The sequence below is a fragment of the Crocodylus porosus genome, unplaced genomic scaffold (genome assembly GCF_001723895.1).
Source record: "Crocodylus porosus isolate Cpor-Errol unplaced genomic scaffold, CroPor_comp1, whole genome shotgun sequence".
Lineage (NCBI taxonomy): Eukaryota > Metazoa > Chordata > Crocodylia > Crocodylidae > Crocodylus > Crocodylus porosus.
The window spans coordinates 79713197-79737197 of NW_017728931.1; the positions used below are offsets into that span (position 1 = coordinate 79713197).

The 24001-nt window shown below is 40.8% G+C and overlaps 1 protein-coding gene across 1 annotated transcript; it reads right to left on the bottom strand.

The window, feature by feature from the left end:
* Positions 1-781: 781 nt before the first annotated feature.
* Positions 782-20235, bottom strand: CCT2 (chaperonin containing TCP1 subunit 2). The gene is made up of 16 exons (XM_019543229.1): positions 20114-20235; positions 19134-19208; positions 18284-18349; positions 18064-18175; positions 17728-17804; positions 16467-16579; positions 15072-15274; positions 13364-13464; positions 13150-13277; positions 12542-12645; positions 8025-8144; positions 6718-6846; positions 6515-6618; positions 5561-5660; positions 4038-4179; positions 782-1094 (listed from the first exon to the last, which is right to left on the bottom strand). The coding sequence occupies exons 1-16, from the start codon at positions 20114-20116 to the stop codon at positions 1064-1066; spliced, it is 1608 nt and encodes a 535-aa protein (XP_019398774.1). The 5' UTR covers positions 20117-20235; the 3' UTR covers positions 782-1063.
* Between the last annotated feature and the right edge of the window lie 3766 nt (positions 20236-24001).

Below are 24001 nucleotides of genomic sequence, written 5' to 3' on the forward strand. Positions count from 1 at the left end.
GATCATTCCACAGTGCATGGCTGTACAGATCAATTAAAAAAAATGCAAGGGCATATTTCTTTGCTAGTACTGATGCCTTTGTTTCTGCATTTCTAACACCTCAAAATTAGGAAGGAAATTTTAGGTACAGAAATAACAAGTTATTCAGACAAAGAAATCAATAGCTCCTCAAAATTCTCCTCTTTTAACCAACAGCTTGCTTTGTCATTCACTTCACTTGTTACAAATGAATGATTCTGAAGATAATACAAGTTGCATTTATTTTTACTTCTTCCCCTAAACTCCTGGGAAAACAGCTCCTACAAATAGTTCTATTATTTCTTGCAATAAATATAAATTTTAAATGACATCTATCCAAGACCCTCTTTTAAAGAAGAGAACATTTTACTGTAACTATAATTGTGTTCCTCTCCTTGCCATACAGTCACTTTTAGTGCTAACAATATACAACTTTAACAGCAACAGCATTTCCTCAACACCCAATTTAAAAAAAAAAAAAATACACTCAGCCTTTTTTTTTTCTAAACTGCCAGAAAAATGCAATGAACATCCATCATCAGTTACAGAGCCTGCATGGCATGTACTGAATTAATGTTTACTACAATATTATTTTCAAACTACAGAAATACATGACTTCATTTGGAAGAGGACATTTGTGTTTATTTTCTCTCTCCAAATATTAACATCTCTTTTTCAATTAACATTAAGAAACAGGATGGCAGTTCCTTCTCTACCTGGAAATCACACTTGCTGATTCTGTACAAAGGAAAAGAAACAAGTGATATGAATTGACGCTTTTATTTCAGTGTAGTAGATGGAAAACTTGGAAAGGAACAGCAAGGATATGGATACTGCATGCAACCCATGTTTTAAAGTGAACTTTTTTCAAACAAAACAGAAAATAATTTAAAAACAGAAAAATGTAATTGCATGTCACTGATGGAGACATGTCTTAAACATCTGTTCCATAACCTCGTAAAGCATTATGCTGCTAAAAAAAAAAAGTACTCTGCAAGATCTGGTCCACACATCTTCACGGGCGGAAAAAAAAAAAAAAAACAACTTAACAAGGGTGATGGTCCGGTACACGTTTCCTGGAAAAAAACAAAACAAAAACAAAACTAATTTAAAATATTTCTCCCACCTTGAAGTCTAACTATTTAGTAAAACACTCACAATGTATATTCAGTGCTAACCATCTTCACAAGCATGGAAGCTGGGAGTAGCCCACAATAAGTCAAGCACAGTATCCCATCTCTGAGTGGCCAGAACTACCAGGTTGTTTTTTTTAAGTCTTGGTTAAATCAGCATTGGCAAACAGAATGGGTAACATCTGTCCCCCCAGTAAAGCCTCTTCCTAAAACCTAACAGTCAGAGATAAAGTTAAATCATGACATATCAAGTTTGGTAGATACCAATATAATTGAATAGTTGTACAGACAACATGTTCTAACATTCTGTGGCAATGAGTTTTGCTGTCTCATTCTACATTATGAGAAAAAATATTTCCTTTCATTACTTTCAATTTAGTTGTCACCTTTCAATTTCATTGACTATTTCTTCATTCCCCTTTAAGAAAAATAGGGAGAGAAAATCCATATCCAACTTCTCTTGACTACTTATTACATTACTGGGGCCCGATTTAAATCATAATTTTGCATTTTTTTGTGAAAAACCACAAAAATGGCCCTAAACTTGCTCCTTCAGCTAACCAGAGGGTGTTGGGGGGAGCAGCACCACCACCACCTGGACAAAAAATGGCAGCCCCAGCCATAATATTAGCAAGCTGGGCCTGTGATTTAAACTAGGCCCTACTCATTACTGTATTTACTCACACACCCCCACCCCACACACCTTTCCCCCCGCAAAAAATCAGTCATCAAAAATTGGCATGCATATCTATCTTCAATGGATCAGCTAATTTTCTTTGCCAGAACAGAAGCATGAAGAAACTAGATATGCACAGGTGTCCGTGGGGCGTTAGTGGGAGGTTGGATTGAGTTAAAAAATTGCCACCCAATGAGTGAATCTCATCTACCATTATTTTTTCCCTTTACCAATATTTGGTTACTTCCTTTGAAGTTTCTCAGAATCCTTTGGACTTGGTTAATTTAGATTATTATTTACTAGTTAGCCACATTCCTGATCCCTCCCTTTTCCACAACATTAGCACAAACCCATTCCAGAAGATTACTGCATCATATCATTAACACCATTTTCAGGGAAAATTCTTTCAGAGACAAGATGAAAGATATAGCAGTAAAGCTTAAACACATAAGGTCCTTTTGTTCACACAAAATCTTTTAAGTAAAACCATACTAGCTTTGCATAGACCTTCAACAGAAATGTATTGCACCTGTACACAATAATGAGGAATTCTTCCTTAGTTATTTTTATTTTATTTCCTATACATTTCTCCAATCCCAGATTTAGCAGGCAAAAGAACTCTGTTGCCAACAATATGAAATGAAGCATGCAGGTCTGATCCCTGGATGGACTCGAATTAGATGATTTCTTAAGGTCCCTTCCAGTCTTACTTTCTTCTTATCTAGGGCTTCTAAAAATGGTGTAATAAAAATTGTAGAGTGCCTCTGACAGCAAAGGTGTCAACCAGCCGTAAAAGAGTGTCTAATATGTCCACACCATTTCATTTAACCAACAGTGGCCTTATTTACCTTACAATAAGTGTAGTTGAGGATGTGTTATTTACATGAATTCCACTGTTGGTAAACATGGACCCCAAGAATGAAATTCAGGTAAAGCAATCACACTTACAGAAACATCCAGGTATCAAATTAGTCTAAAGCCCAATAGCTAAGCTGGAAAAAAGTAACAGTAAGTGGGGAGAAAAAAAAACAACAAAAACAAAACAAAAAACCTAGCAGAAATCCTTAAATGATCAGCTGCATTTCAAAAGCATTTTAGACAGCCACTACAATTGTAGCTTTGTTCCTCTCTCATTTATTTATAACATAAGCCTCACTCAAAGCTCATGACTCCCTGCCTCCCCTCTTATACCCCTTTTGACACCTAATCCCAATCAAATTTAATTTGGCCTTTTTTGATTTTGCATACATAATTCACTTCTCCATTTACTTCTACACGCTGTGATTAACAGCTACATCATACCTCATAGATACTTGTGATTTAACATCTCAATGCCTTTTGAGAGTCAACTATTTCTCTTAATGCCCCTGGCAGCCATGCAATTAAAGGCATGATAGGATCTAATCCTTTATCCCAATAATTGTGCTTCCTGCCTTCCCACACATGCATGACAGGTTCTGTGATTTAGGATCAAGCATCAGATTCCACTCAAGATCCCAGGCTTCCTCTGCACCAGCAGGCTGGGTACCTGACCATCAGCTACAAGGTGGCTGGCTCTGCAGACCCATATGTCTGTTCAAGCCCCCCTGCTCTGTAGTTCATGGAGCTGGCCAAGCATCTGACCATTGGCAAATTGGGACTGCCCCAGGGCTTGACTCATCTTTTTATCAGCAGGGAGGGACTACCCTGGAACTGGAATACGAGGGTGGTGCCTGTCAGGTAACAGGAGATTGATTTACCCCACAGGCAATCCCTGTCTGCCAACCACCAGTTGACTGTGAGAGTCCCAGGGTTCAACCTCAGGGGCCATTTTGATCAGCTCTCAACTGGCAGACTACCCTGGGGCAGTCCTTGCATGGCATGCTAAATATTCAAGTTATGGCACCACACAAATCAACCACAAAGATATTATACATTTTTCAAGTAATATTTTTGTTGCTGGTTAGTGATTTTATGGTGCTATACATTCTTTGAACATGTGACCACTTCCCATTTCTGGGATGATTAACAGGTCAGAAAAATAACATGTGCCAGAGGCCTAATGTAAGATATCATGGAAAAAACTGAAAGGTTATCTATAAGTCTTTCACTGAAGGTGAAATATTCTAAGTGTTTGCACCCCACTCCCATGATAAAGTGATTCTTTGGACTGGATATTAAAGGGTATTAAATAACTCAAACAGCAAAATGAGCTTCAGAGATTAAGATACCTTGGTGCTGCTTTAATAATATCATCTACACGAAGAATCATTTCTGCTGCTTCAGCTGCACTCAGCAATACTTGCCGCTTGACTTGAAAGCTTTCAGTTATTCCCAGGGCTGCCATATCTCCAATGACTCCATCTTTCATATCTTAAAGAAAAAGACAATTTATTCCAGAAAGAATTTAAAGACAACTTAAAGAAGCAGAAAGATAAATGACTAAGGAGAGAAAATTTGTTAACAGCTTCTCCATACCTGGAAATGACAACTTAAATCCAACATATTTCAACTCAGATTTATAGTGGAAATTTTATGTTATTGGGGGGAAGACAAGTCTTGGTATGACCCACCACTTTCTTCTAGCTCTGGAAAGTATCAAAAATAAAAAAGTGTGTCATGTCCCCAAAATTACCTGTCTACAAAAAGCTATTTTGGTAATTTAATGTGATCAGTGTAAATTGCATATAGCCACATGTGTAATGCAACCATACCAAAACAAGCCAAAAAGTTTTGACTTTGCATTTTGAAACCCAACACAGAAACACAAGTGAACAGGGGTATATTTTTAAAAGTATTAACTTCAGAATTTGCGGATATTGCTTACGCTACAGAGAAAGTCCATTCTCTGTAGGGGTGTAGGTTGCAGCCCTGTTGGCCTAAGGACATAGGCAAACAAGGTTCTTCAGGTTAACCTGATCTCTTTTATTAGACCAACTTAAATAGTTGGAAAAAACCATTTCTGAGCAAGCTTTCGGGTTTAAAAACCCTTCGTCAGGCTGAGGAAGCCTCTGCAGTTGGTGTGTGCTCTTCATTCCATCCAGGAAGAGCACATACCAACTGCAGAGGCTTCCTCAGCCTGACGAAGGGTTTTTAAACCCAAAAGCTTGCTCAGAAATTTTTTTTCCAACTATTTAAGTTGGTCTAATCAAAGATATCAGATTCACCCAAAGAACCTTGTCTGCCTAGTCTTCTGTGCAGGAACTTAAAAGTGATATACTCTTCATTCTAACCACACCTTCTATTCCAAGCAGTCAATTGTCAAATTGGAGCATCTGCCTGTTACAGTTACCGATCATTTCATTTAGTATTCCTCACCTTCCATGTTTCATCACTTTCTAATTCTGCTCACATTTAACTGAATCACAGCAGTAACAGTCACTGATTTGACCAATATACCTTATTAGGAATGCAAGAGTTTAGTTAACAGCCACAAAGCCATCTCTATTCCAAAAGGTAAAGATGAACAACAACCTTATCTCAGAGGTCAATAAACTGGAGAGTCAACTAGTAAGCTACATGTTAAGATAACATAAAAGACTAATAAGAACTAAATCAGTTTTAAACTTAATATCTAACGTTGCTACAAGATGCAAATAAAGTTGATGCCAATGTTAGATTTATACTTTCATTATAATAATTTTCTTTTGGACCCAATAATTTTTTACTTTGTTTTATTAAACAATAGTTTGCTTCCAGTCAATCTTAAGGTAAAAGCAAAAAAAATCTCCATATGATGTATCAAATTCCTCACCAAGTCCATAAGTCGTTTTCCCTTCACTGTGAGCAGCTCTGAGCTGAGCAACCAGATCTGCACTGTCGTAGCCAGCATTATCAGCTATGATGACTGGGATCTAAAGGAATAAGCACAGACAGTTGAGAGGACATTCCAAATTCCCAAGCAATTCCCTTTAAGGTTCCTAAGTTACTTTAGTCACAAGAACAAACAGGACAAGCAAATCATGCAGTTACAGAAAACATGCAAAGCTTTTCCCATTAGGATTGTCAACAAATTTTCATTCAAGTCACAGGCATCTGAAGTTACATTACAAAACCTTACTGTACTATGAACAATTTTAATTGTAGAAACTTGTTGAGATCTCTGGTACACAAATCTCTATCCTGAAAATTAGTGCAAATTTTCAAGCCGAAAAGAGGGGTATTTACAAAAGCCAGAAGTTACTTGAAAATATATTTTTGATCTGAAATTTTAGTTACAAAACAGATACTAAGCAGCTCTAAAACAAACTTGGGTATATTCTTTTAATCCTCTATGTATGCATCTCAGTAATTAGGAGCTGGAAAAAACCATCACATCTTGATTCTGTCTCAGGCTTTTGACCTTATCAGATATCACAAACCAAAAGCAGAAGGAAGATCTGGAAACTCCAAGATCAAAATAAAATGCGAATTAAAAACAACTGACAAAATTAACACGCTGACCTACTCAAATACAAAACAGGTACATGAAGTAATGATTATCATATCAATACATTAACAAGAGGAAAGATTAGTCCAACAACTTTTGTCTAATTACAGAGCCAGGATAAGTGATTTAATAAATTTAATTTCTGTACCTCTAGTCAATCAAAATCTGAAAAAGTAACAACTAAAATATTTGGATACTTGTCTTTCACCTTACTCAGACAAGTCTTAAAAATTTTAGTTCTACTGGCTACTCCAATAATTTGAATGAACTCTAACTTACCATTCTCAAAGCCTTAGCAAAAGAGTCCATTGCAACAGATTCTTTGCCTGGTGTCCTGTTGGCAAGCTCTGTGACTGCATGAGCCATCAGCATCTCTGAACAACCTGTATATTAAAAGACACACATGCATCTTATATGTGAGTCAACTCACAACCACTAATTGTGTTAAAGGCATTGAGAAAAAAAGAAATCTAGGTATTTACCTCCACCATACACAGTTCTAGTGTCTTTCACAGTTTGGGCAAGGACACAGAGAGCATCATGCAAAGATCTTTCTGCTTCATCTAGAATTTGCTTAGTTGCTCCACGGAGAACTATGGTGCAAGCTTCACCTAATATGATGAAAAATAGCAAACAGTTAAGAACATCTAACAAAACCAGTAATTTAAATGTTAATAAAAAGCAAAACCTAAAAGTAAGCTACCTGAGCATTTAGACTGGTTTTACTATCATTAAGACATCAGCATAAAAAAAATACAACAGATGGCATGTCACAAAAGGAATGAATTTTTATGGTACCACTTTTTTCATTTTCTCTCATTCCCACATTACTTCAGATTAAACCGTTTCTTCACAAGTAAAAGCTGTAACAAAACAATTATTTGCCAAATCACGTATTGTTTATAGATATTGGTATCTATTTACCAATAAAAGTTTTTACATAATAGATCAGTATTTGTATCACAACAGTTTCATCTTGCAAAATTAGTTATGTTGTTGTGAAAAACAATTAAAAAAATGCAATTTTGGGCAAGATTAACAGGTGCATTAGCTAAGACATGGGGTGATTGTGACACTAATAGATGCTGGTGAGGTCTCATCTATGTGAAGTTCTGGGCTCTGCATTTTAAGACTGATTGAGAAAAGTTAGGAGGATCCAACATCAGGTAACAAAAGTGTTAAATGGGTTACGAAGGCAAGAAGTAAAAATAAGAAATACAAGAAAGAGCTTGGAGAAAAGGGGAGGGCATGATAGCAGTCTTCAAGTATTTGGAAGGCTACCATAAAGAGGAGGAAGAACTGCTCTTCCTAGCTGCAGAGGGCAGTACACTAAATAATGGATTTAAATTGCAATATGCATTAAATAGTGAAAATAACATTAAATGACTGAGGCAGTGAACAGACTGTCCAAGGAAGTTTTAAAATCTATTTCGTTGGAGGGTTTCAAGAAGAGGTTGGCTAGGCATTCAATAAGGATTACTTTGGAGTAGAAGTCCTGTTTTCATTCAAGAGGCTGGATCCCTCAAGGTCCTTTCCAACTCTATTATTTTAATTTTGAAGTTTTAATCTTACCAAGACGCAAGCAACTGCAGATTAACAATGTCAGCCATATATACACATCTTTGCAAGAATAGGGTCTTTCTGTTTGCCAAGCTTTCAAATACAAAGCAACACTTTTTTGGCTCATCTGACATCTATTCTCATGCAATCATTTACTGGACAGTTTCTATACAAGTGGTTTCAGTAAGTAAATGCAGTTACAATGGCAAGCCAACGGTAAGACACTTACCCATAGCTACTCCAGAGAAGTGAATAAGCTTATCTTCTCCAATCATGACTTCTTCAATAAGCTTGCAACTTCCTAGTTTTACCAGCTCTGGGTGCTCAAAGGTTGATGCAATTTCACCACCTAAGAACATAAATTCATATTAAACTGCTTGTTCAATTTCCATCTAAAATTAGCTCTTGGAAGACCTGAAGCTTCCTTTTGTTAAACACACTGGGCCAGTTTCCCAAGATGATAGGCAAGTATGCATTTCTCAGCTGTTCTCTAATTCATATTTTGATATTTAAAAAAAGAAGATGAAGAGCCAGACTGAGCTGATGACTGGAAAGAAAGCCTTCATATGGTAAGTCTTCACCAGAAAACCAGGGTAATTAACACAAGATTAAGTCCTAGTGAAAAAACGGTGTTAACTAACCCAAGTTAAGAGCACAACCAAGTTGGGAACACAGCATTTTCATCTTATAAAAAGTAAACCAAAAACGTTAAAGTGGAAAGAGCATTCGGCCAAATCCAAACAGTCACAAAGCTTCCTCGCATGCGTGGGCGAGCTCTACCCGACTCAAGAAGTCTATGGACCGATGAGAGGTAAAGTGCTGCTGGAGCTAGTACTAGCTAAAGGGGATGATCTAGTCACTGACCTCAGAACCCAAGGAAAGCTGGGAGTCAGTGACCATGAGCTGATCACTTTTACTATCCATTGCAAAGCTGGCAAGCCAGTCAGCAATGCAGAAGTCCTTGACTTTAGGAAAACTGACTTTGATGAGCTCAGGAGGCTTGTTGTCAAGGCCCTAAGAGGCCATGACTCAACAGGGAGAGAAATCCAAGATGAGTGGTTACTTCTTAAGGGAGTGATCCTGAAAGCACAAGAGATGTCCATCCCATCTCAGAGGAAAGGTAGCAAAAGGGCACAGCAACCCCATTGGCTCAGCAGTGGACTCATGGACCTCCTACATCTAAAAACAGAGGCTTATAAAGGATGGAAGACAGAAATCACCACTAAGGAGGAATATTCTGCACTGGTCCGTACCTGTAGGGAGCAAACCAGGAAAACCAAGGCTGCAACTGAACTCCAACTGGCTACACGTATCAAGGACAATAAAAAGTCCTTTTTCAGATATGTGGGGAGTTGGAAGAAAAGCAAGGGTAACACTGGACCCCTGCTAAACCAAATGGGACAACTGACAACCAACACCCAACAAAAAGCTAACCTGCTTAATGGGTACTTTATGTCATTTTTTTGCCAACCTAAAGGGACTACCTTGCCTCACATGATGCAGGATGGCCACGGTGGGGGTCAATTTATACCCAACATTCGTGTAGATCTTGTAAAGAAACACCCCGAGAGGCTGGACACCTTCAAGTCACCTGGTCCTGACAGCTTGCACCCCAGAGACCTTAAGGAGCTGTCAGGCATCATAGCCCAGCCACAGGCAAAGATATTCAAGAACTCATGGTGCTCAGATGAATTACCAGAGGACTGGAAGAAGGCCCATCTTCAAGGGAGGAAAGTAGATCTGGGGAATTACACGCCAATTGGCTTGACCTGAATCCCTACAAAGATTTTGGAAAAAATTATCAGAGACCATTCTACACAAGCTGGCTGATGGTAACATCCTGAGGGACAGCCAGCACAGGTGTGTCGCAGGTATGTCTTGCCTGACCAAATCTCATTTTCCTCTATGACCAAGTGACATATCACCTGAAGAAAGGAGAAGAGATTGAAATCATATATCTGGACTTTAAAAAAAGCCTTTGATCTGGTGTCCCATAATATCCTCATGGAAAAACTGGCTAACTGCAGCCTTGGCTACATCACAGTCTGATGGTTGGGGAACTGGCTTCGAGGTCAGACCCAGAGAGCAGTAGTCAGCAGAAGTGAACCACCATGGTGCTCCGTGACTAGTAGTGTCCCCCAAGGCTCTATCCTCGGACCTGTACTCTTTAACATTTTTATTAACAATGTAGACACTGGTGTCAGAGGCAGACTAGCCAAGTTCGCCGCTGACACCAAACTTTAGGGCAGAGCACCCGCACCTGGGGATAGGCTGATGATCCAGGCTGATCAGCCTTGATAGGCTTAGGTGAGCAGATGAAAACCTGATGACATTCAATACAGAAAAATGCAAGGTACTCCACCTCAGGGGAAAAAAAACCCTGCATCACACTTACAGGCTCAGCAGTGGTACACTTGCTAGCACCACAACCGAAAAGGACTTGGGGGTCATGACTGACGAGATGAATGTGTGCCACCAATACAATGTCACAGCTGATAAAGCAAACAAAACTCTAGCTTACATCCATAGATTCTTCTCAAGCAAATCCCAGGACGTCATTATCCCGCTGTACTTGGCCTTGGTGAGGCCACAGCTGGAGTAGTGCACTCAATTCTGGATTCCACAATTCAAGAAGGATGTGGAGAAACTTGAGAGTCCAGAGGACAGCCACAGACATGATCAGAGGGCAGGAGAACAGGCTTTATGATAAGGGGCTGAGAGCCATGGGACTCTTCAGCCTGGAAAAGAGCAGGCTTAGGGGTGACCTGGTGGCAGCCTATAAGTATATAAGGGGTGTACATCAGGATCTGGGGTAACACCTGTTCACCAAAGCACCCCATGGGATGACAGGGTCCAAAGGTCACAAACTTCTCCAAGACTGTTTCAGGCTGGACATAAGGAAAAGGTTTACTGTCCGAGCCTCCAACGCCTGGAATAGAGTCCCTCCCGAGGTGGTGCAGGCACCAACTCTGGACTCTTTTAAGAAACGTTTGGACTTTTATCTTGCTGGGATCCTTTGACCCTAGCTGACTTCCTGCCCCTGGGGCTGGACTCAATGATCTTCCAAGGTCCCTTCCAGCCCCAATATCTATGAAATCTATGAAAAATGGTACAACTGAAACAAAAATGTCTGAATTTACAGATAGGCCAAAACAATAGCTTGGAAATTTGAACTTCCCCATTAATTTCAATACATGTTAACTCAGATGCCAAAGGTGGGTGCCAAGGTGCATAGTTGACAACCTAGAGGTTGTAAATTCAAGGCCATAGCAGCACTCACAGCATGGCCTGCCAGATTCCAATGAATCTGCAAATTCTGCTAAATACCTTGTCACACAGACACGAAGAAGGAACTCTGATGTCAGCGATGCAGTTAATGCTGACAAGCAAAGAGTTTGGAAAGTGACACTCTACATTCACATGTTAGGAAACACCAGACTCTTGATATCCATATATGACACAAATTTAACACAGAAAAAGAGCTCCGTCTTGGATTCAAGTGCCAGAGTGGGGACTGAAGCTGGAGTTGCTGCAGCTTAGCTGGGATCAAGGTGGCTCATGCAGGGAAGACTGCTACAGTGTGGGAAATTGGGAAGACAAGGGGATGAAAGGTTGTGCTGGGGAGACAGCACAGTAGCAGCAAAAGCTGCTGTAGCCCCAATCTAGCCATGTCTTTTTCCCTGGCCAGGGCCAGAGGTAGAATCAGAGGCATACCAAATAAGGGGATTGGGGACACAGACAAATTTAAAGACTACTATTCAACAGTTAGATTTCATACACAGAATATTATAACAAGCTTATAATTTTCCATGAATTAATATAATTACCAGGGGGGCAGGGAAGAGGGGTGTCAAATTCAAAACTGTCTTGGATTCGGGTAAATTTGGTATCAAAGAGAAAGCTTATGGGCAAAAATATTTGCTTCATCTCCACAAAGCACTCTAAGATGTACAAGTGTAAATTGGTATAATGCAAATTTGAAATTGTTTGGAGTTCTTTAAAATCAAAAGCATCAGCTGCTATGTGTTAAATACACACAGCTCTCAACTATATTCAAATCCATTCTCTTATTTCACCACCATTTTTGGACTATGATGCCTGTAGGATTACTTTTACAGAATACTAAGATAGTTTTACACAGCTATGATCATAGGAATAACAATGATCTTACATAGGAATAACAATGATCCAAAATACCCCTTCCATTCCTAAATCCAGTCCCCTGACCACTCCAACCGGTTAAGCTCCATCTTAAGACTAGTCAGTGTTTCTTGCCTCTACTACTGCTACTGGAATATTGTTCAAAAACTTAATTCCTAGCTTTTAGCCCAAAAGTTTATTCATGGCAGGTTTATACACATTTGTGCTTCCACTTAAAACATTGTTTTCTTTCCTAGCGCTTTCCTCTGAAGTGTATTTCTAGACAGCAGTCATATGCTCACTTAGTCTTCATTTTGCTACGGGTATGGACAAAACAGCAAGTTATAGCCAGTTAGCCTTCTTTCATTCAGCTGGCTTAAAAAGGGACAAGCTAACCAGCCAGTTTGGCTTTCATCTACTGGAGGGTAACAACAGGTAGATGAACAGCTACAACAGAACAGCTGCTCTGCAATAAAAGTCCTCACTTCTTAATTCACTGTACTTTGCCTATATGCCAAGTCAAACAAACCAAGTATTAACATTTAATGAAACTATAAGTGACTAACAATACCGAGGTCCCAATACTGCAAAGTTGCTTCTTTATACCTGTAACAAGAGCCAGACGTTCTACACCTGCAAAATCTGCATGTTCAATAGCCATAACACCAGCAGCTCCAAAGAGCTGCTCAGGGTAGTTATAAATCAGCTGCCTACAATTAAAGCAGAAACATAGATTTAATGTTACAGGAAGTAGGCACCCTTCAAAATTTCATAGCAGCAAGAAACCCACTCAACATGTAAGAATAGATTTGCTATGGAATCATTACTTATACTTTAAATTGGAGAAATATCCAGTGCAGTTTTGGCTCAGCCAGAAACTGCTACCAGTTCAGTAGGAGCTGTGACATGATCAAGTCTTACCCAGTGAGAGGGTGAATTATGCTGACTATGGGACTCTGCTCTGTTTGTATACATGAAAGACATTTAGCTATGCTAAACCTATACTGTGGCAGTTAAGAATGTGGAAAAAAAATTCCCCCTCCTTTCACTTCCCCAAAAAAAGTTCTCCGTCTTGTTTGCTACTGCAGGGCAGAGGGGGGCAGGATTGAACATGAGACAATATAGAAAAGCTGGGTCAGAAACCTCAAAACAGTATTTTGCCAATTTATGAAGATCAGTCAAGCACCTTATTCCTCACATAAGGACATACATACCTGTTAATAAAGCAGTTTATCCCATGCTTAAGAATACGCTCAACTTTCTCTTTCATTTTTTCTTTTTCCGCCTGTTCAATTTCTGCTACCTTTGCAGTTGAATCCACTCTTACACGAGAGCCAAAAATCTAAATTAAAGATACCCCGCAGAGATATTAGGATCCTAAATTAACTGCCATGAATAGAGAAGATTTCTACTGCAGTAATCACTTACCTTAATTTTATCTGTATCCATACCAGTATTTGCAATAAGTATCTTTGCATTTTCAATTCTTTTTGGTTGGTTGACACCAATTTTTTTGTCTAGCAGAAAGCCTGCAGTGAAAGAGGGAGTAAAATATCAAGATTTTACATTAGAAGAGAAAAACAATGCAAGAAAATCTGGGAAAAGCTTATCTAACAGTAACATAGATGTTTCTTGAAACAAATGCATATGAATGCATCTCTCTCACACACATGATTAGCAGAGCCTGATTTAAGTCACAGACCCAGTTCGGTAATATCATGGGCTGATAGTACTGGGGGCTGTGGTTTTCAAACCCAAATCGCAGCTCCCCCCTCACAGCCCCCGACTGGCTGATAGCCTCTTCCTCTCTCCCCACCCAGCAACAGCCTGGCTTGCATGCACAAGTTGTGCTGCAGGCCAAACATGCTCCTGGGTCAGATCAACTTATTCCCCCTGCACTGAAGTCAGCTTATTCAGGGAAACCCTCGCCCTCTAGCACCAGGAAGGAGGACGAGATGCCGGTGCAGTGGGCCAGCAGAGCCCCACTCCCCACCACTAAGCAGGGACAGGTACTGAGGGGAGGGAGGGATCTCCCTCCATCCCTCACAGCTGGAGCTTCCCCCTCACCTCTACACCCAGCAGGGGACATGGAACCCCCTTTCCCCTTGCTGCCTCCTGGATATTGCAGAGAACATTGGGGGGGGGGAAGACAGGCAGGGTGAGATGAGCAGGAATATAAAAGGGAAGGCCCGGCCCAGTGGTACCTTTGCTTTCCTTTCTCGGCTGAGCTGCACCATACAAAACCACTTCAATCCAGGCCAGGACTGGGGCTAAGCTGGGAAGGCAGCCAACCAGCACCTTCCTCCAGCTACCACTGCTGCCTTAGGAGTCCTGGCCTCCTAATGTTGCATCACCCCCCACTCCCTCCAATCCACAGGCTGTGGAAGGACTAGGCAGGCAGCAGCTCCACTCTGGTGCCAAATGAAGTGCAGACCAGGTCAGTGCACAAAGATGGAGCTGGGGAGGCTGCTTCTGCCACCTCTACCTCATGGAGGCCAGCAGAGCTCAGAGGAATCCTGACAGTGGCAGGAGGTGGGGTAGGACTATTCTCCTCTGCCCTACTGCCACCACTGCTGCTCCCCCAGCTGGCCAGCCACACTGCTCCCATGCAACACTTGATGGGTAGGAATCGATGGGGTGATGGACATTGTGCGTCAAGAAGAGGGAGTTGGGAGCTGTGGGGTAGAGGTAAGGCACATGGCACTATTGGGGGCCATGGCTGCCACTCTGGCTGTAATGGGGGCATGAAGGCAATGGCTGTAAGGGAGGGGTTGTCAGAGTAGTCCCACCCACAGCAGAAGGCTAAGGTGTGGGGGCAGAGCTGCTGTCACATCCACTTGTCCCTGCAGCTTCTCTGTTACCCCAGTGATTTTCTGCAGGAAGAGGGGGTGGGGAGGCTGGGGTTGCTACTCCCTTCTGCCCAGGGCAGGGCAGCCATCTTGTTCCAACAAAATGCCACATGGCCACTTGCTAGAGAACTCCCTAACAAGTGACCATATTGTAGTATTTTGTTGTAAATTGCATTTTTGGGGGAAATTACTTTTGTTATTTTCATGAAAAATTGAAAGTCACAATTTAAATCAGGCCCTAGTTATTAATCACAACTTAAATTTGCCATTACTATATAAAGACATACCTTCATCTAAGTAAGAGTCTGCCAGACTTCCACCTAATTTCTTGATGACATGGATAGCTTCCAGATTACCAGATCCTTTCAGTCTAAGAACAGCTTCCACTGCTAGTTTGGTAAAATGGTTTTTATGATGAGTAAGCAGTTTTGAAGAAAGTGTGGTCCCTGCGATATTCATTAAATCTTCACGAAACTTTACTTCATCATCACTAAAAGAAAACATCTTTTTATCTACATATTCAAGTGAGCATAATTAAGTGGCGAAAACTGGAGAAGGAAATGGTTGACAATCACAATATATTCTCTCTCCTTTTCAAATTCAACATACAGCCGTAAAAAATGTTCATTTTGGACACTGACACATTCTAGTGCCATATGCCTCTCTATAGAAAAGGTACTCGCTCCATAAAGGTCTGACTTTATGTAACTAACCTTTTGAAAGATAGTATTTTCCTGTTTATCAGAACCCAACAAATAACTTCAACCCCTACACAGCCTGTTCTATTTCCCAACACACATCCTAGGTGAAAGCAGCAAATGCAAAGTAATCCTATACTTCTCAAAGTATTTAACAGGAGATAAACAACCTGAATCAATAATGTATTTTCAAAAAAACCTCAAAATGCTTTCTTCTTTTTTAAAAAACAAGTCCAAAACTAAGATGTTCTTCAAGTTTAACTGTGTCTGTTTTCTGTTTCTCCATTAGGCACCAGAAGTGCCTTTTCTCATTTTCATTAAAACTACACAACTGAGACTACATCTGGTATTCTTAACATTATTTTTTAAATACAAAATTGGGTTGTTTTTCCAAGGAAGAAGTAACTTTGAAATAAGGTTTAGAGAGACTGTGCTTTTACTCATCGATATTGAAACTACAAGTCTTCAGCTAAAGCCAACGTTAAGTAGTGATTTTAATTTTTCCTAATATGGAGCAAATTATGTTTCAGATCCACAGCTATATGCATTTCTTAAAATTCTAAATACATTTTCAAAGCCCCATCTTTTACTGAACAAACCAGTAAGAAACATCTGTATATTAATTCCAGCAATTCTCAATAGGGCTGCTAGTTGAAAGATATGAAAGGAAAATCCATATTGTTAAAACATTCTAACCTATTATAGTTTAAGTTCTCTCCTAGAACAGAAAAGTTCTTCTGCAGTCAAACAAGTGAAAACCAACTGGACTAAGAACTGGAACTTTCCAAGGGGCACCTTGAGCATATCAACGGATGCCTAGAGCCCAAAAAAGTCACTGTTCTATTATGTGGACTATGTCAGCAAAGAAGCAAAACATTTTTCAACCGTTGCTTAATTTTCACCTCTGCTTGTCAGTCTTGGACAATTTCTATAAAAGCTACTTAAACAGCAAGATAAATTACTTCAGAATTTTAACACACTTACCCATGATCAACTGCAGCTTTCAGAAGGGCTTCTCTTGCTGCCTTCGTGGCTTCTCTCCAACCTGCAATAATGGTTTGAGGATGAATCTTCTTTGCAATCAGTGACTCAGCCTCCTATTAAAATAAAACACAAGAAGAACAATGTGTTTGGGAAGAGAATTCAAACAGGCCATTAATCTGCTAGGTAATGTTTACGGGAAATTATACATATACACACGCACACACACTGTACATTTCTACAGAACTCTGTAATTCCATGCTGTGAGTAGTAAGTCATAGCTGGCTAAAGTGCTGATATCCACCCTTGAAAAAATCCCTCAGAAATGCTGACTGATGAAAACCAGAGTATCATGTAAACAGCAAGCAAGCTTTTATAAAAGCATTATCTTTCACTGCAGTTGTGCATTTGCTCCCTGTTCAGTCACAAATGAAACTCAAGGTGTTAGTGTTCAAAGCCAGGTTTGGTTTGGAACTGAGCTGTCACCCTAGTCTTTGTAGCTGCAGTACAAGCAAACTAACAATGTCAGCCTCTGAAGGTGGATCAGAAATAGTTTAACAGCCTTCGTAACAGTACAAAACATTTAATCAAATCTATTTACTTTTTTTGTTGTTGCAAAAAACAGGTTTTATATTATAAATGCTTATTAAAAAGATTATAATTTTCAAAATACAGGATAAAAGTATAATAGAAAGTCTCTTGAAGTTTTTACAACCCAGCACTGCAGCATGCTGCTAAATGTAAGAACCAAAAAGGTAAAACTATTGATTGGCAAATAATCTGGATACATAAAACAGGAGAAACTGAGGTAAGTATAAACATTAAATTGTAAAAACTGAAGCAGTTATAAGACATGAAACAATTAAAAAAATTAAACATGTTAATAAAAACAGCTTTCAAGGTTTTCTTCTCACAATTTGAGCATGGGGTGGAAAAGATGCAGACTTACCAGAGTTTAGGCTGAATCCACTGTAATTGTTTCATCAACCCACGGTACTTACCCTCTCCCCAGTTTCATTAAGGGATAAATTACTGTTTCTCAGCTCCATTTACAGAAAGAGAAATTACAACAAATCAGCTGAGAAACAGTATATCTCCCATCCCAAAGAGACACCATTGTTTCATCCATACAAGCCCACAGGTAGGCAGGACATTAAAGCTCACACCATGAATTGCATGTTGTGTTAGCATTCACTATACCACAGTACTTGAACACCAGAGCTAAAAGCAGCACTAAAAACATGAACTGTCAGTATAATATTACCCTTAGCAATTCTGCTGCCAAGACAGTTACAGACGTAGTTCCATCACCAACTTCATCATCTTGAACCTTTGAAATATCTTAAAAGAAAAGAAGAAAAGAAATCATCACTACTAATTCCCTGGTTCTAGTATCCCGCTACTCATTAGACTTTAACTACACATGCTTATATAGAATACCTGTTACCTGGCGCAGCACTTACTATTGCGCCACCAACATGCTTTTAGTGAAAGCAAAGCAAAGAACAAACAAAAAACAATATCCTTTAAAAAAATTCTAATAAAAAAGTATGAAGATATTTAAAATACTTCTCTGATGAACATTTAGCTAAAAACTCACCAACCAAGACTTTGGCTGCTGGATTGTCAACTCCAATAGCTTTTAAGATGGTTGCACCATCATTGGTGACCGTTACTGTGCCATCTCTTCCAGTACTTAGGAGAATCTTGTCCTATAGGATGCAAGGTTTAGGATGCTACTTGAAAAATGTACTTTGTGGCATCAAGAGCTGCAAGGAATAGTAATAGTTATGGTCTCTAAGAACCTGCAAATAGCTTACCATGCCCTTTGGCCCCAGGGTGCTCTTAACTAGATCTCCAACAGCAATGGCACCGACAAAGGAAGACTGAAATGAAAGTGAACAAGCTATCAGAGAAAGAATCATCATTTCTGTTCTGAGCAATCAGCTTAATCTCAGACTCACTGAATAAGATATTATAGATAACTGTCATAATCTAGTCCCTTTATTGACACATCCCCTCATGTAGGGTCTAGCTCAGGCTCCCCTGCATTTAATTCACCAATCCATTGCTAGGAATTGGGATCACTGAAACCAAAAGAATACTTCACTGTCTTCCCATTCTCAATGTCTGTCTGACACGCAGAGCCCTTGGCAACTGGGGACAACAATTAGTAGAGTTTCTGCTCAACCCCCTAAACAGAGAATGCTTTGCAAAAGTGGAATCTTGCTAGTCAAAGAAAATGTAGTTCTTACAATTTAGCAAGCATCTAATGAAGATTCACAAATTGTAATTTTTTTAAAGTTCCAAACTGAGCTAAATTGTGGCCGTTTTTCCATGGGAACAAAGGCACAATGATCCCGAAGTCCAAGCCCCCCTGACAAGCATCAAGTTCTTTCAGTAAAACAGTTGCAAGATTTTAATTAATACAAGAAAAGCGTTTCTCTCATTTTCTTCTCAGATATACCTGGATCATTTTTACTTGATTTTTTTGGAAGGTTAATGTTAGGCAGTACGTAGCAAGAATTGTTTCAGCCTTAACTAATAAATTTTGGTTATGAGCAATACAAGTGTTTTACAGCAGGAACTGCCAGGGAACTTTTTTTGTTATGTAGAAAGTGTAAGGAAAGCATATGAGATGTTATCAGTTTCACGGATGATTTAACTCACCAAACGAGCTGTTTCTGCTTTTTCTTCATCTGCACCTGCCTTGAAAATATTCACCGGAGCAAGGGAAAGGGATGCCTGAAACAACAACGGTCACAAATCCGGCATTCAGCTTTAATGTAATGCTTGCCTTTTTTTTTTTTTTTTTTTAAACACACCTCACAAACATGGCTACCACCAGAAAACAGGAATCTCCATCTGGGAAAACTTGAGAGCAGATTGGACACTTGGCTGGGAAGGGATGAGCCTGCCTCCAGCAGGGGGCTCAACTAGGTCTCACCTGGTGAGGTCCCTTCCAGCCCCACTTCCTTATGGACAATAAGGAAAGCTTCCCCCTTACTGCTGAATCACAGGACTGCAGCTACCCTTTCTGTCCAGTTGGATACATTTTAATAATATAATTTTTTAAATAACTGTAATAAACTTACTACTGTGGAATCACAGGACTGCAGGGATATTTTCTGGCCAGGGTTGGATTACATTTTAATAGCTTAATTGGTTTTTTAATAATTGGAATAAGCTGTAATTGGAGAGACAATAACCTCCACTCAAGGGGGCAGACTGGAGTCGGAAGTGGCCGGGCACGTGCTCAGCACCCTGCCGCATTTGCCCAGAGAACAGAAGTAAAACCCGCTCGGACTTGGGGCACACGCTGGACCAGCTCCTTAATCTCTGCGGCTCCTCTCTGGGGGCCTGAGGCGGCAGCGCCGGCCCGGCCGCTCACTCCCCACAGGCGCGGCTGCCCCGGGGCGCGCCAGCACCCAGCGCTCGCTCCATCGTGGGCACGTGACGGGGGGAGGGGGGACCCCGCCACCCTCGAACCTTCCAGACCGCCCCGCCCCGCTAACGGATCGGGGGAGGCGGGGCCGCCGCAGGAGTGCAGCCGGAGCTGAGTGCGGGGAAGGACTCACGCGGCGCGGACATAAGAAGCCGAGCCGGCTCGGCCCGGCCCCAGCCCCAGTTCTTCCGCGCCCGACACTCACCATGATGGCGGCAGCACTACGAGCGAAGCCTTCCAACCGAGCCGGCCCCACGAGCTGCCTCGCGCGCGCCACCAGAAGTTGCGTCGATCGCAAGCCGCCGGAAGAGGCTGGGCTGCCCGGCCCTGCTCAGCGCTCAGGCGCGGTGGGGAGCGATGCATGCTGGGAATCGCGGACTCCGAATGCGTTCCGCCTGGGTTGCGGACTGGAGATGGCAGCTGAGACGCTGCCAACCGTGTTGTTTCGCCGAGGCCAATTCACGGCGTGACTGGAAATGACTGAACGTGTGGCGGCGCCACAGCTGTAGCTGCGATTAACAGACTCCTCGCTGTAACGTCTCCAAACCGGCTTCCCCCTTCCTGCCAGAGCTGCAGCAGCAGGAGAGGCAGAGAGAAGGGGAGGCTGCTCCACAGTAGTAGGGCTACCATATTTCTAGTTTTGAAAAAAAAAGAGGACACCTGAGGGAAGAAAGCGGATATATGATTGTAAGAGGGGGATGATACGCCTGTGCCCTGCCACTCACTTTCAAGCCACAGACCCATGGGCGACTGAAGCTTCTTTAGTCCGAGGGCACGTGCCCCCCCTGACGCCAGCTAGCAAGGAGGGGGGGCCCTAGTGGCCAATTGCACCCACCGATCTCAAAAAAGCAGCCACTTCTGGAAGGGCCCAAAACTGCATATGGCACCCCATATGCAGCCTCACCAGTCTCAAATAGCACAGAAGGATCACCCCCAATCACTTGCAAGTGACATTCCTGTTAATACAATTCAAGATACTGTTGGGTTTTTTTGCAAAAGCACACTATTGGCTGTCATCCAGTTTATGGTCCCCTGGAACCTCCATGGCCTCTGCAGTATTGCAACCAAGCTTGTTACCCCCAGTCTATATTTGTGCATATGGTTTTTCTGTCCCAAGTGCAGGAATTGGCACTTGCCTTGTTAAGTATCATCTGGCTGACAGTGGACTATTTATCCAGTCTATCCAGGTCATTCTGGATCCTAGTCCTGTTCTCCGGAGTATCCACAATTTTACCCACCTTGGCGTCATCTGCAAATTTGCTAAGCATGCACTTGATCCCATCATCCAAATCATTAATACGATGTTGAACAATACTGGACCCAAGATAACCCCCTGAGGACTTCCACTTAACACTTCTCAACTAGACCTTGAGCACTATTTGCCAAGTATGACAATCCAACCAGCTATTTATGCACCTTACAGTACTTGAGTCTAGTCTGTATTTCCTTAATTACTTAGTAAGAATGTCATGAGCCTTGCTAAAGTCAAAGTATATCGTATTCACTGCTCTCCCCTATGCACACAGTGTGTCACCCTATCACAGAAGGAAATAAGATTGGTCAGGAAAGACTTGCTCTTAGTGTATCCCACTAACTTCCTGATTACTCAGCTCTCTTCCGGTACTTCACAATGGATAATTTCTTGAGAACCTTCTCTATGATCTTTCCAGGTACAGAGGTCAGGTGGAATGGTCTCTAGTTCCCCAGATCCTCTTCCTTCCCCTTAAAGATGGGCACTATATTTGCCCTTTTCCAGTCATCAGGGACCTTGCTTCACCACCACAAGTTTTCCAAAAGGATTGCCAGTGGCTCTGAATTTACCTCAGCCAATTCCTCCTGTACCCTGGGTGGATCCCAACCAGCCCTATTGACTTGAAAACACTTAACTTCTCTAAGTATTCTCAAACCTGGTCTGCCATTACTTTCGGCTATTTGTCTCCTTCCACATTGCTGTCAGCTGCACTCACCAGCTGGTGGTTGCCCTATTTGGGCAAAATAAAGGCATTAAATACTTCAGCCTCCTCTGCATCATCTGTGACTAGATTGTGTTCCACCTTCTGTCAGGCACCCGTGGAATCTCTCAGCTTCCTCTTACTTTTGAGATACCTATAGAATCCCTTTCTTTGCCTTATGTCCCTTGCCGGCTGCATCTCAAATTGTGCCTTGGCCTTCCTAATTTACTTCTTGCATGCCCACGGGGAGTTAAATCTTTCTGTATATTAGGAAGGTGAAAGGACTGAACACCACTATGAAAAAGATTAATAGATTTGGAAATTACATCTGGTGCTATTAAGGCCTGGTTATTTTATAGGCAATAGGATGCAGAAAATGAGTGACTATGGATGGCTAATATAGGTGATAGCATGCCAGAGACTGGAACAGCTTTTGGTCTCTCTCCTTCCCTCAGCCCCCAAAGGCAAAACAGTAATATTAATAAAACATTGCAAGTCCCACCTCATGTTATAAGTAATCCATACACTCATATAATGTAAAATCAATATTTTATTGCCATGCTACAATTTTAAAAAAAATGAAGTTGGCACTGATGAAGGGGACACTGTTGTCAATATTAACATTATACATTTTTTTAAATGAACATTTGGTAAGCGCTCAATAATGAAAATGCAAACCAAAGATTAAATTAAATTCTAATATGTCGATTTGGACCAGGATAAAAATACATTATTTCTGCATAGTACGGTATCACTTTTTGTGGAAAAAAATGGAATGTTTGTATAACAAATCCAGCAGGGCAAAGTTCATGGAAATTTCATAAACAATTTGGCAATGGTACTCCCACTGTTTAGACTTTTTATAAAAAGAAATAAAAATCTAGAAAGCTACCTTTATACAAAGTTGTTATATTTATGCCTTTAAGTAGGAAAACAACATTTTATAATGCAAATTAGGACACACAATAATCTTACAATATCATACAATGTAATGACAATAAAAACACAGAACATAGGATTTTGGCCTGTATAGAAATGTATATTTCTGCATTTAATAAATGCATTTGTGGCACACTGGTGCTTATTGTACTACGACTACCAGTCAGCTTTCATACTAGAAGTGTATTCAGTTGTACTGTAATTGCAAATCTGTAGCTTAGTTTAGGATAGACAATGGTTCAGAAAAAATAGCCATAGGTTACGTTACAATGGAATGGAGATGTTACATGCAAGAAACAGCAACATGCTGGCTGGCTGGGGGACACAGTTGCGGGATACCATGTAATACTATTTTCATTTTCAAACCAGAAGCATTACCTATACATTCAGTCATTAAGTACCCAAGCCTTAAAAATGAAAACATCAGTGTTCAAGATTTGGCAAATTTCAGGGAAAATACAAAGTTAGTACCAAATATATAAAATGTGAGTGCATGTCTACATACACATGTATTCCAATGCAAGAACTGCATTAATGTGGAATTAAGGTGGTTGATGTCCATTCCTAAATAACACAAACATTAAAATATGGGTGCAATCCTGAACCGTTTCTTTAGAATCACTTCCTCTTTCATACATAATAGTTCCAGCAATATACACACAAGTATAACTAAGAAAGCAAAATTCACATAGTAATCTAAACTCTGAACACAACTAATAGGAATTTTTGTTTTTCAGTACATGTAGTTAAATATATTTATATTTTTTACATTATTTTTAGACCATTTCTGAAGAACTTGACCAACCAGGTCCTCTAGTGTAGCACAACCATTTTGCCAGCAAAATCTCATCTTGCACCTGATCCAAATGGCCACAGGTACTTTCCCTTGGCTTCAGTGACACTGGACTGGGCCCAAGCCAAGCACATTCAGCTCTTGGAAGATTGCCCCAGTAGAAAAGGTGTCTATTAACAGACAGATTCCAGCCACATAACCCCATCTCTCCTGCCAACAAAGTATGCAACTGGAATGAAAGAGGACATATCCCTTCTGTGGCTATGGGCCCTCTGGGTTGTTTGCAGATGGTGTGGGAAACGCGTCTGCAAAATAGCCATGTACACAGTGGCCTCCAGATCAGAAAGTGGAGGGGTGAGCTTCATGGCACCTTGGTATGCTGGCTTCTTAACTAAAGCAGAGGATCTGG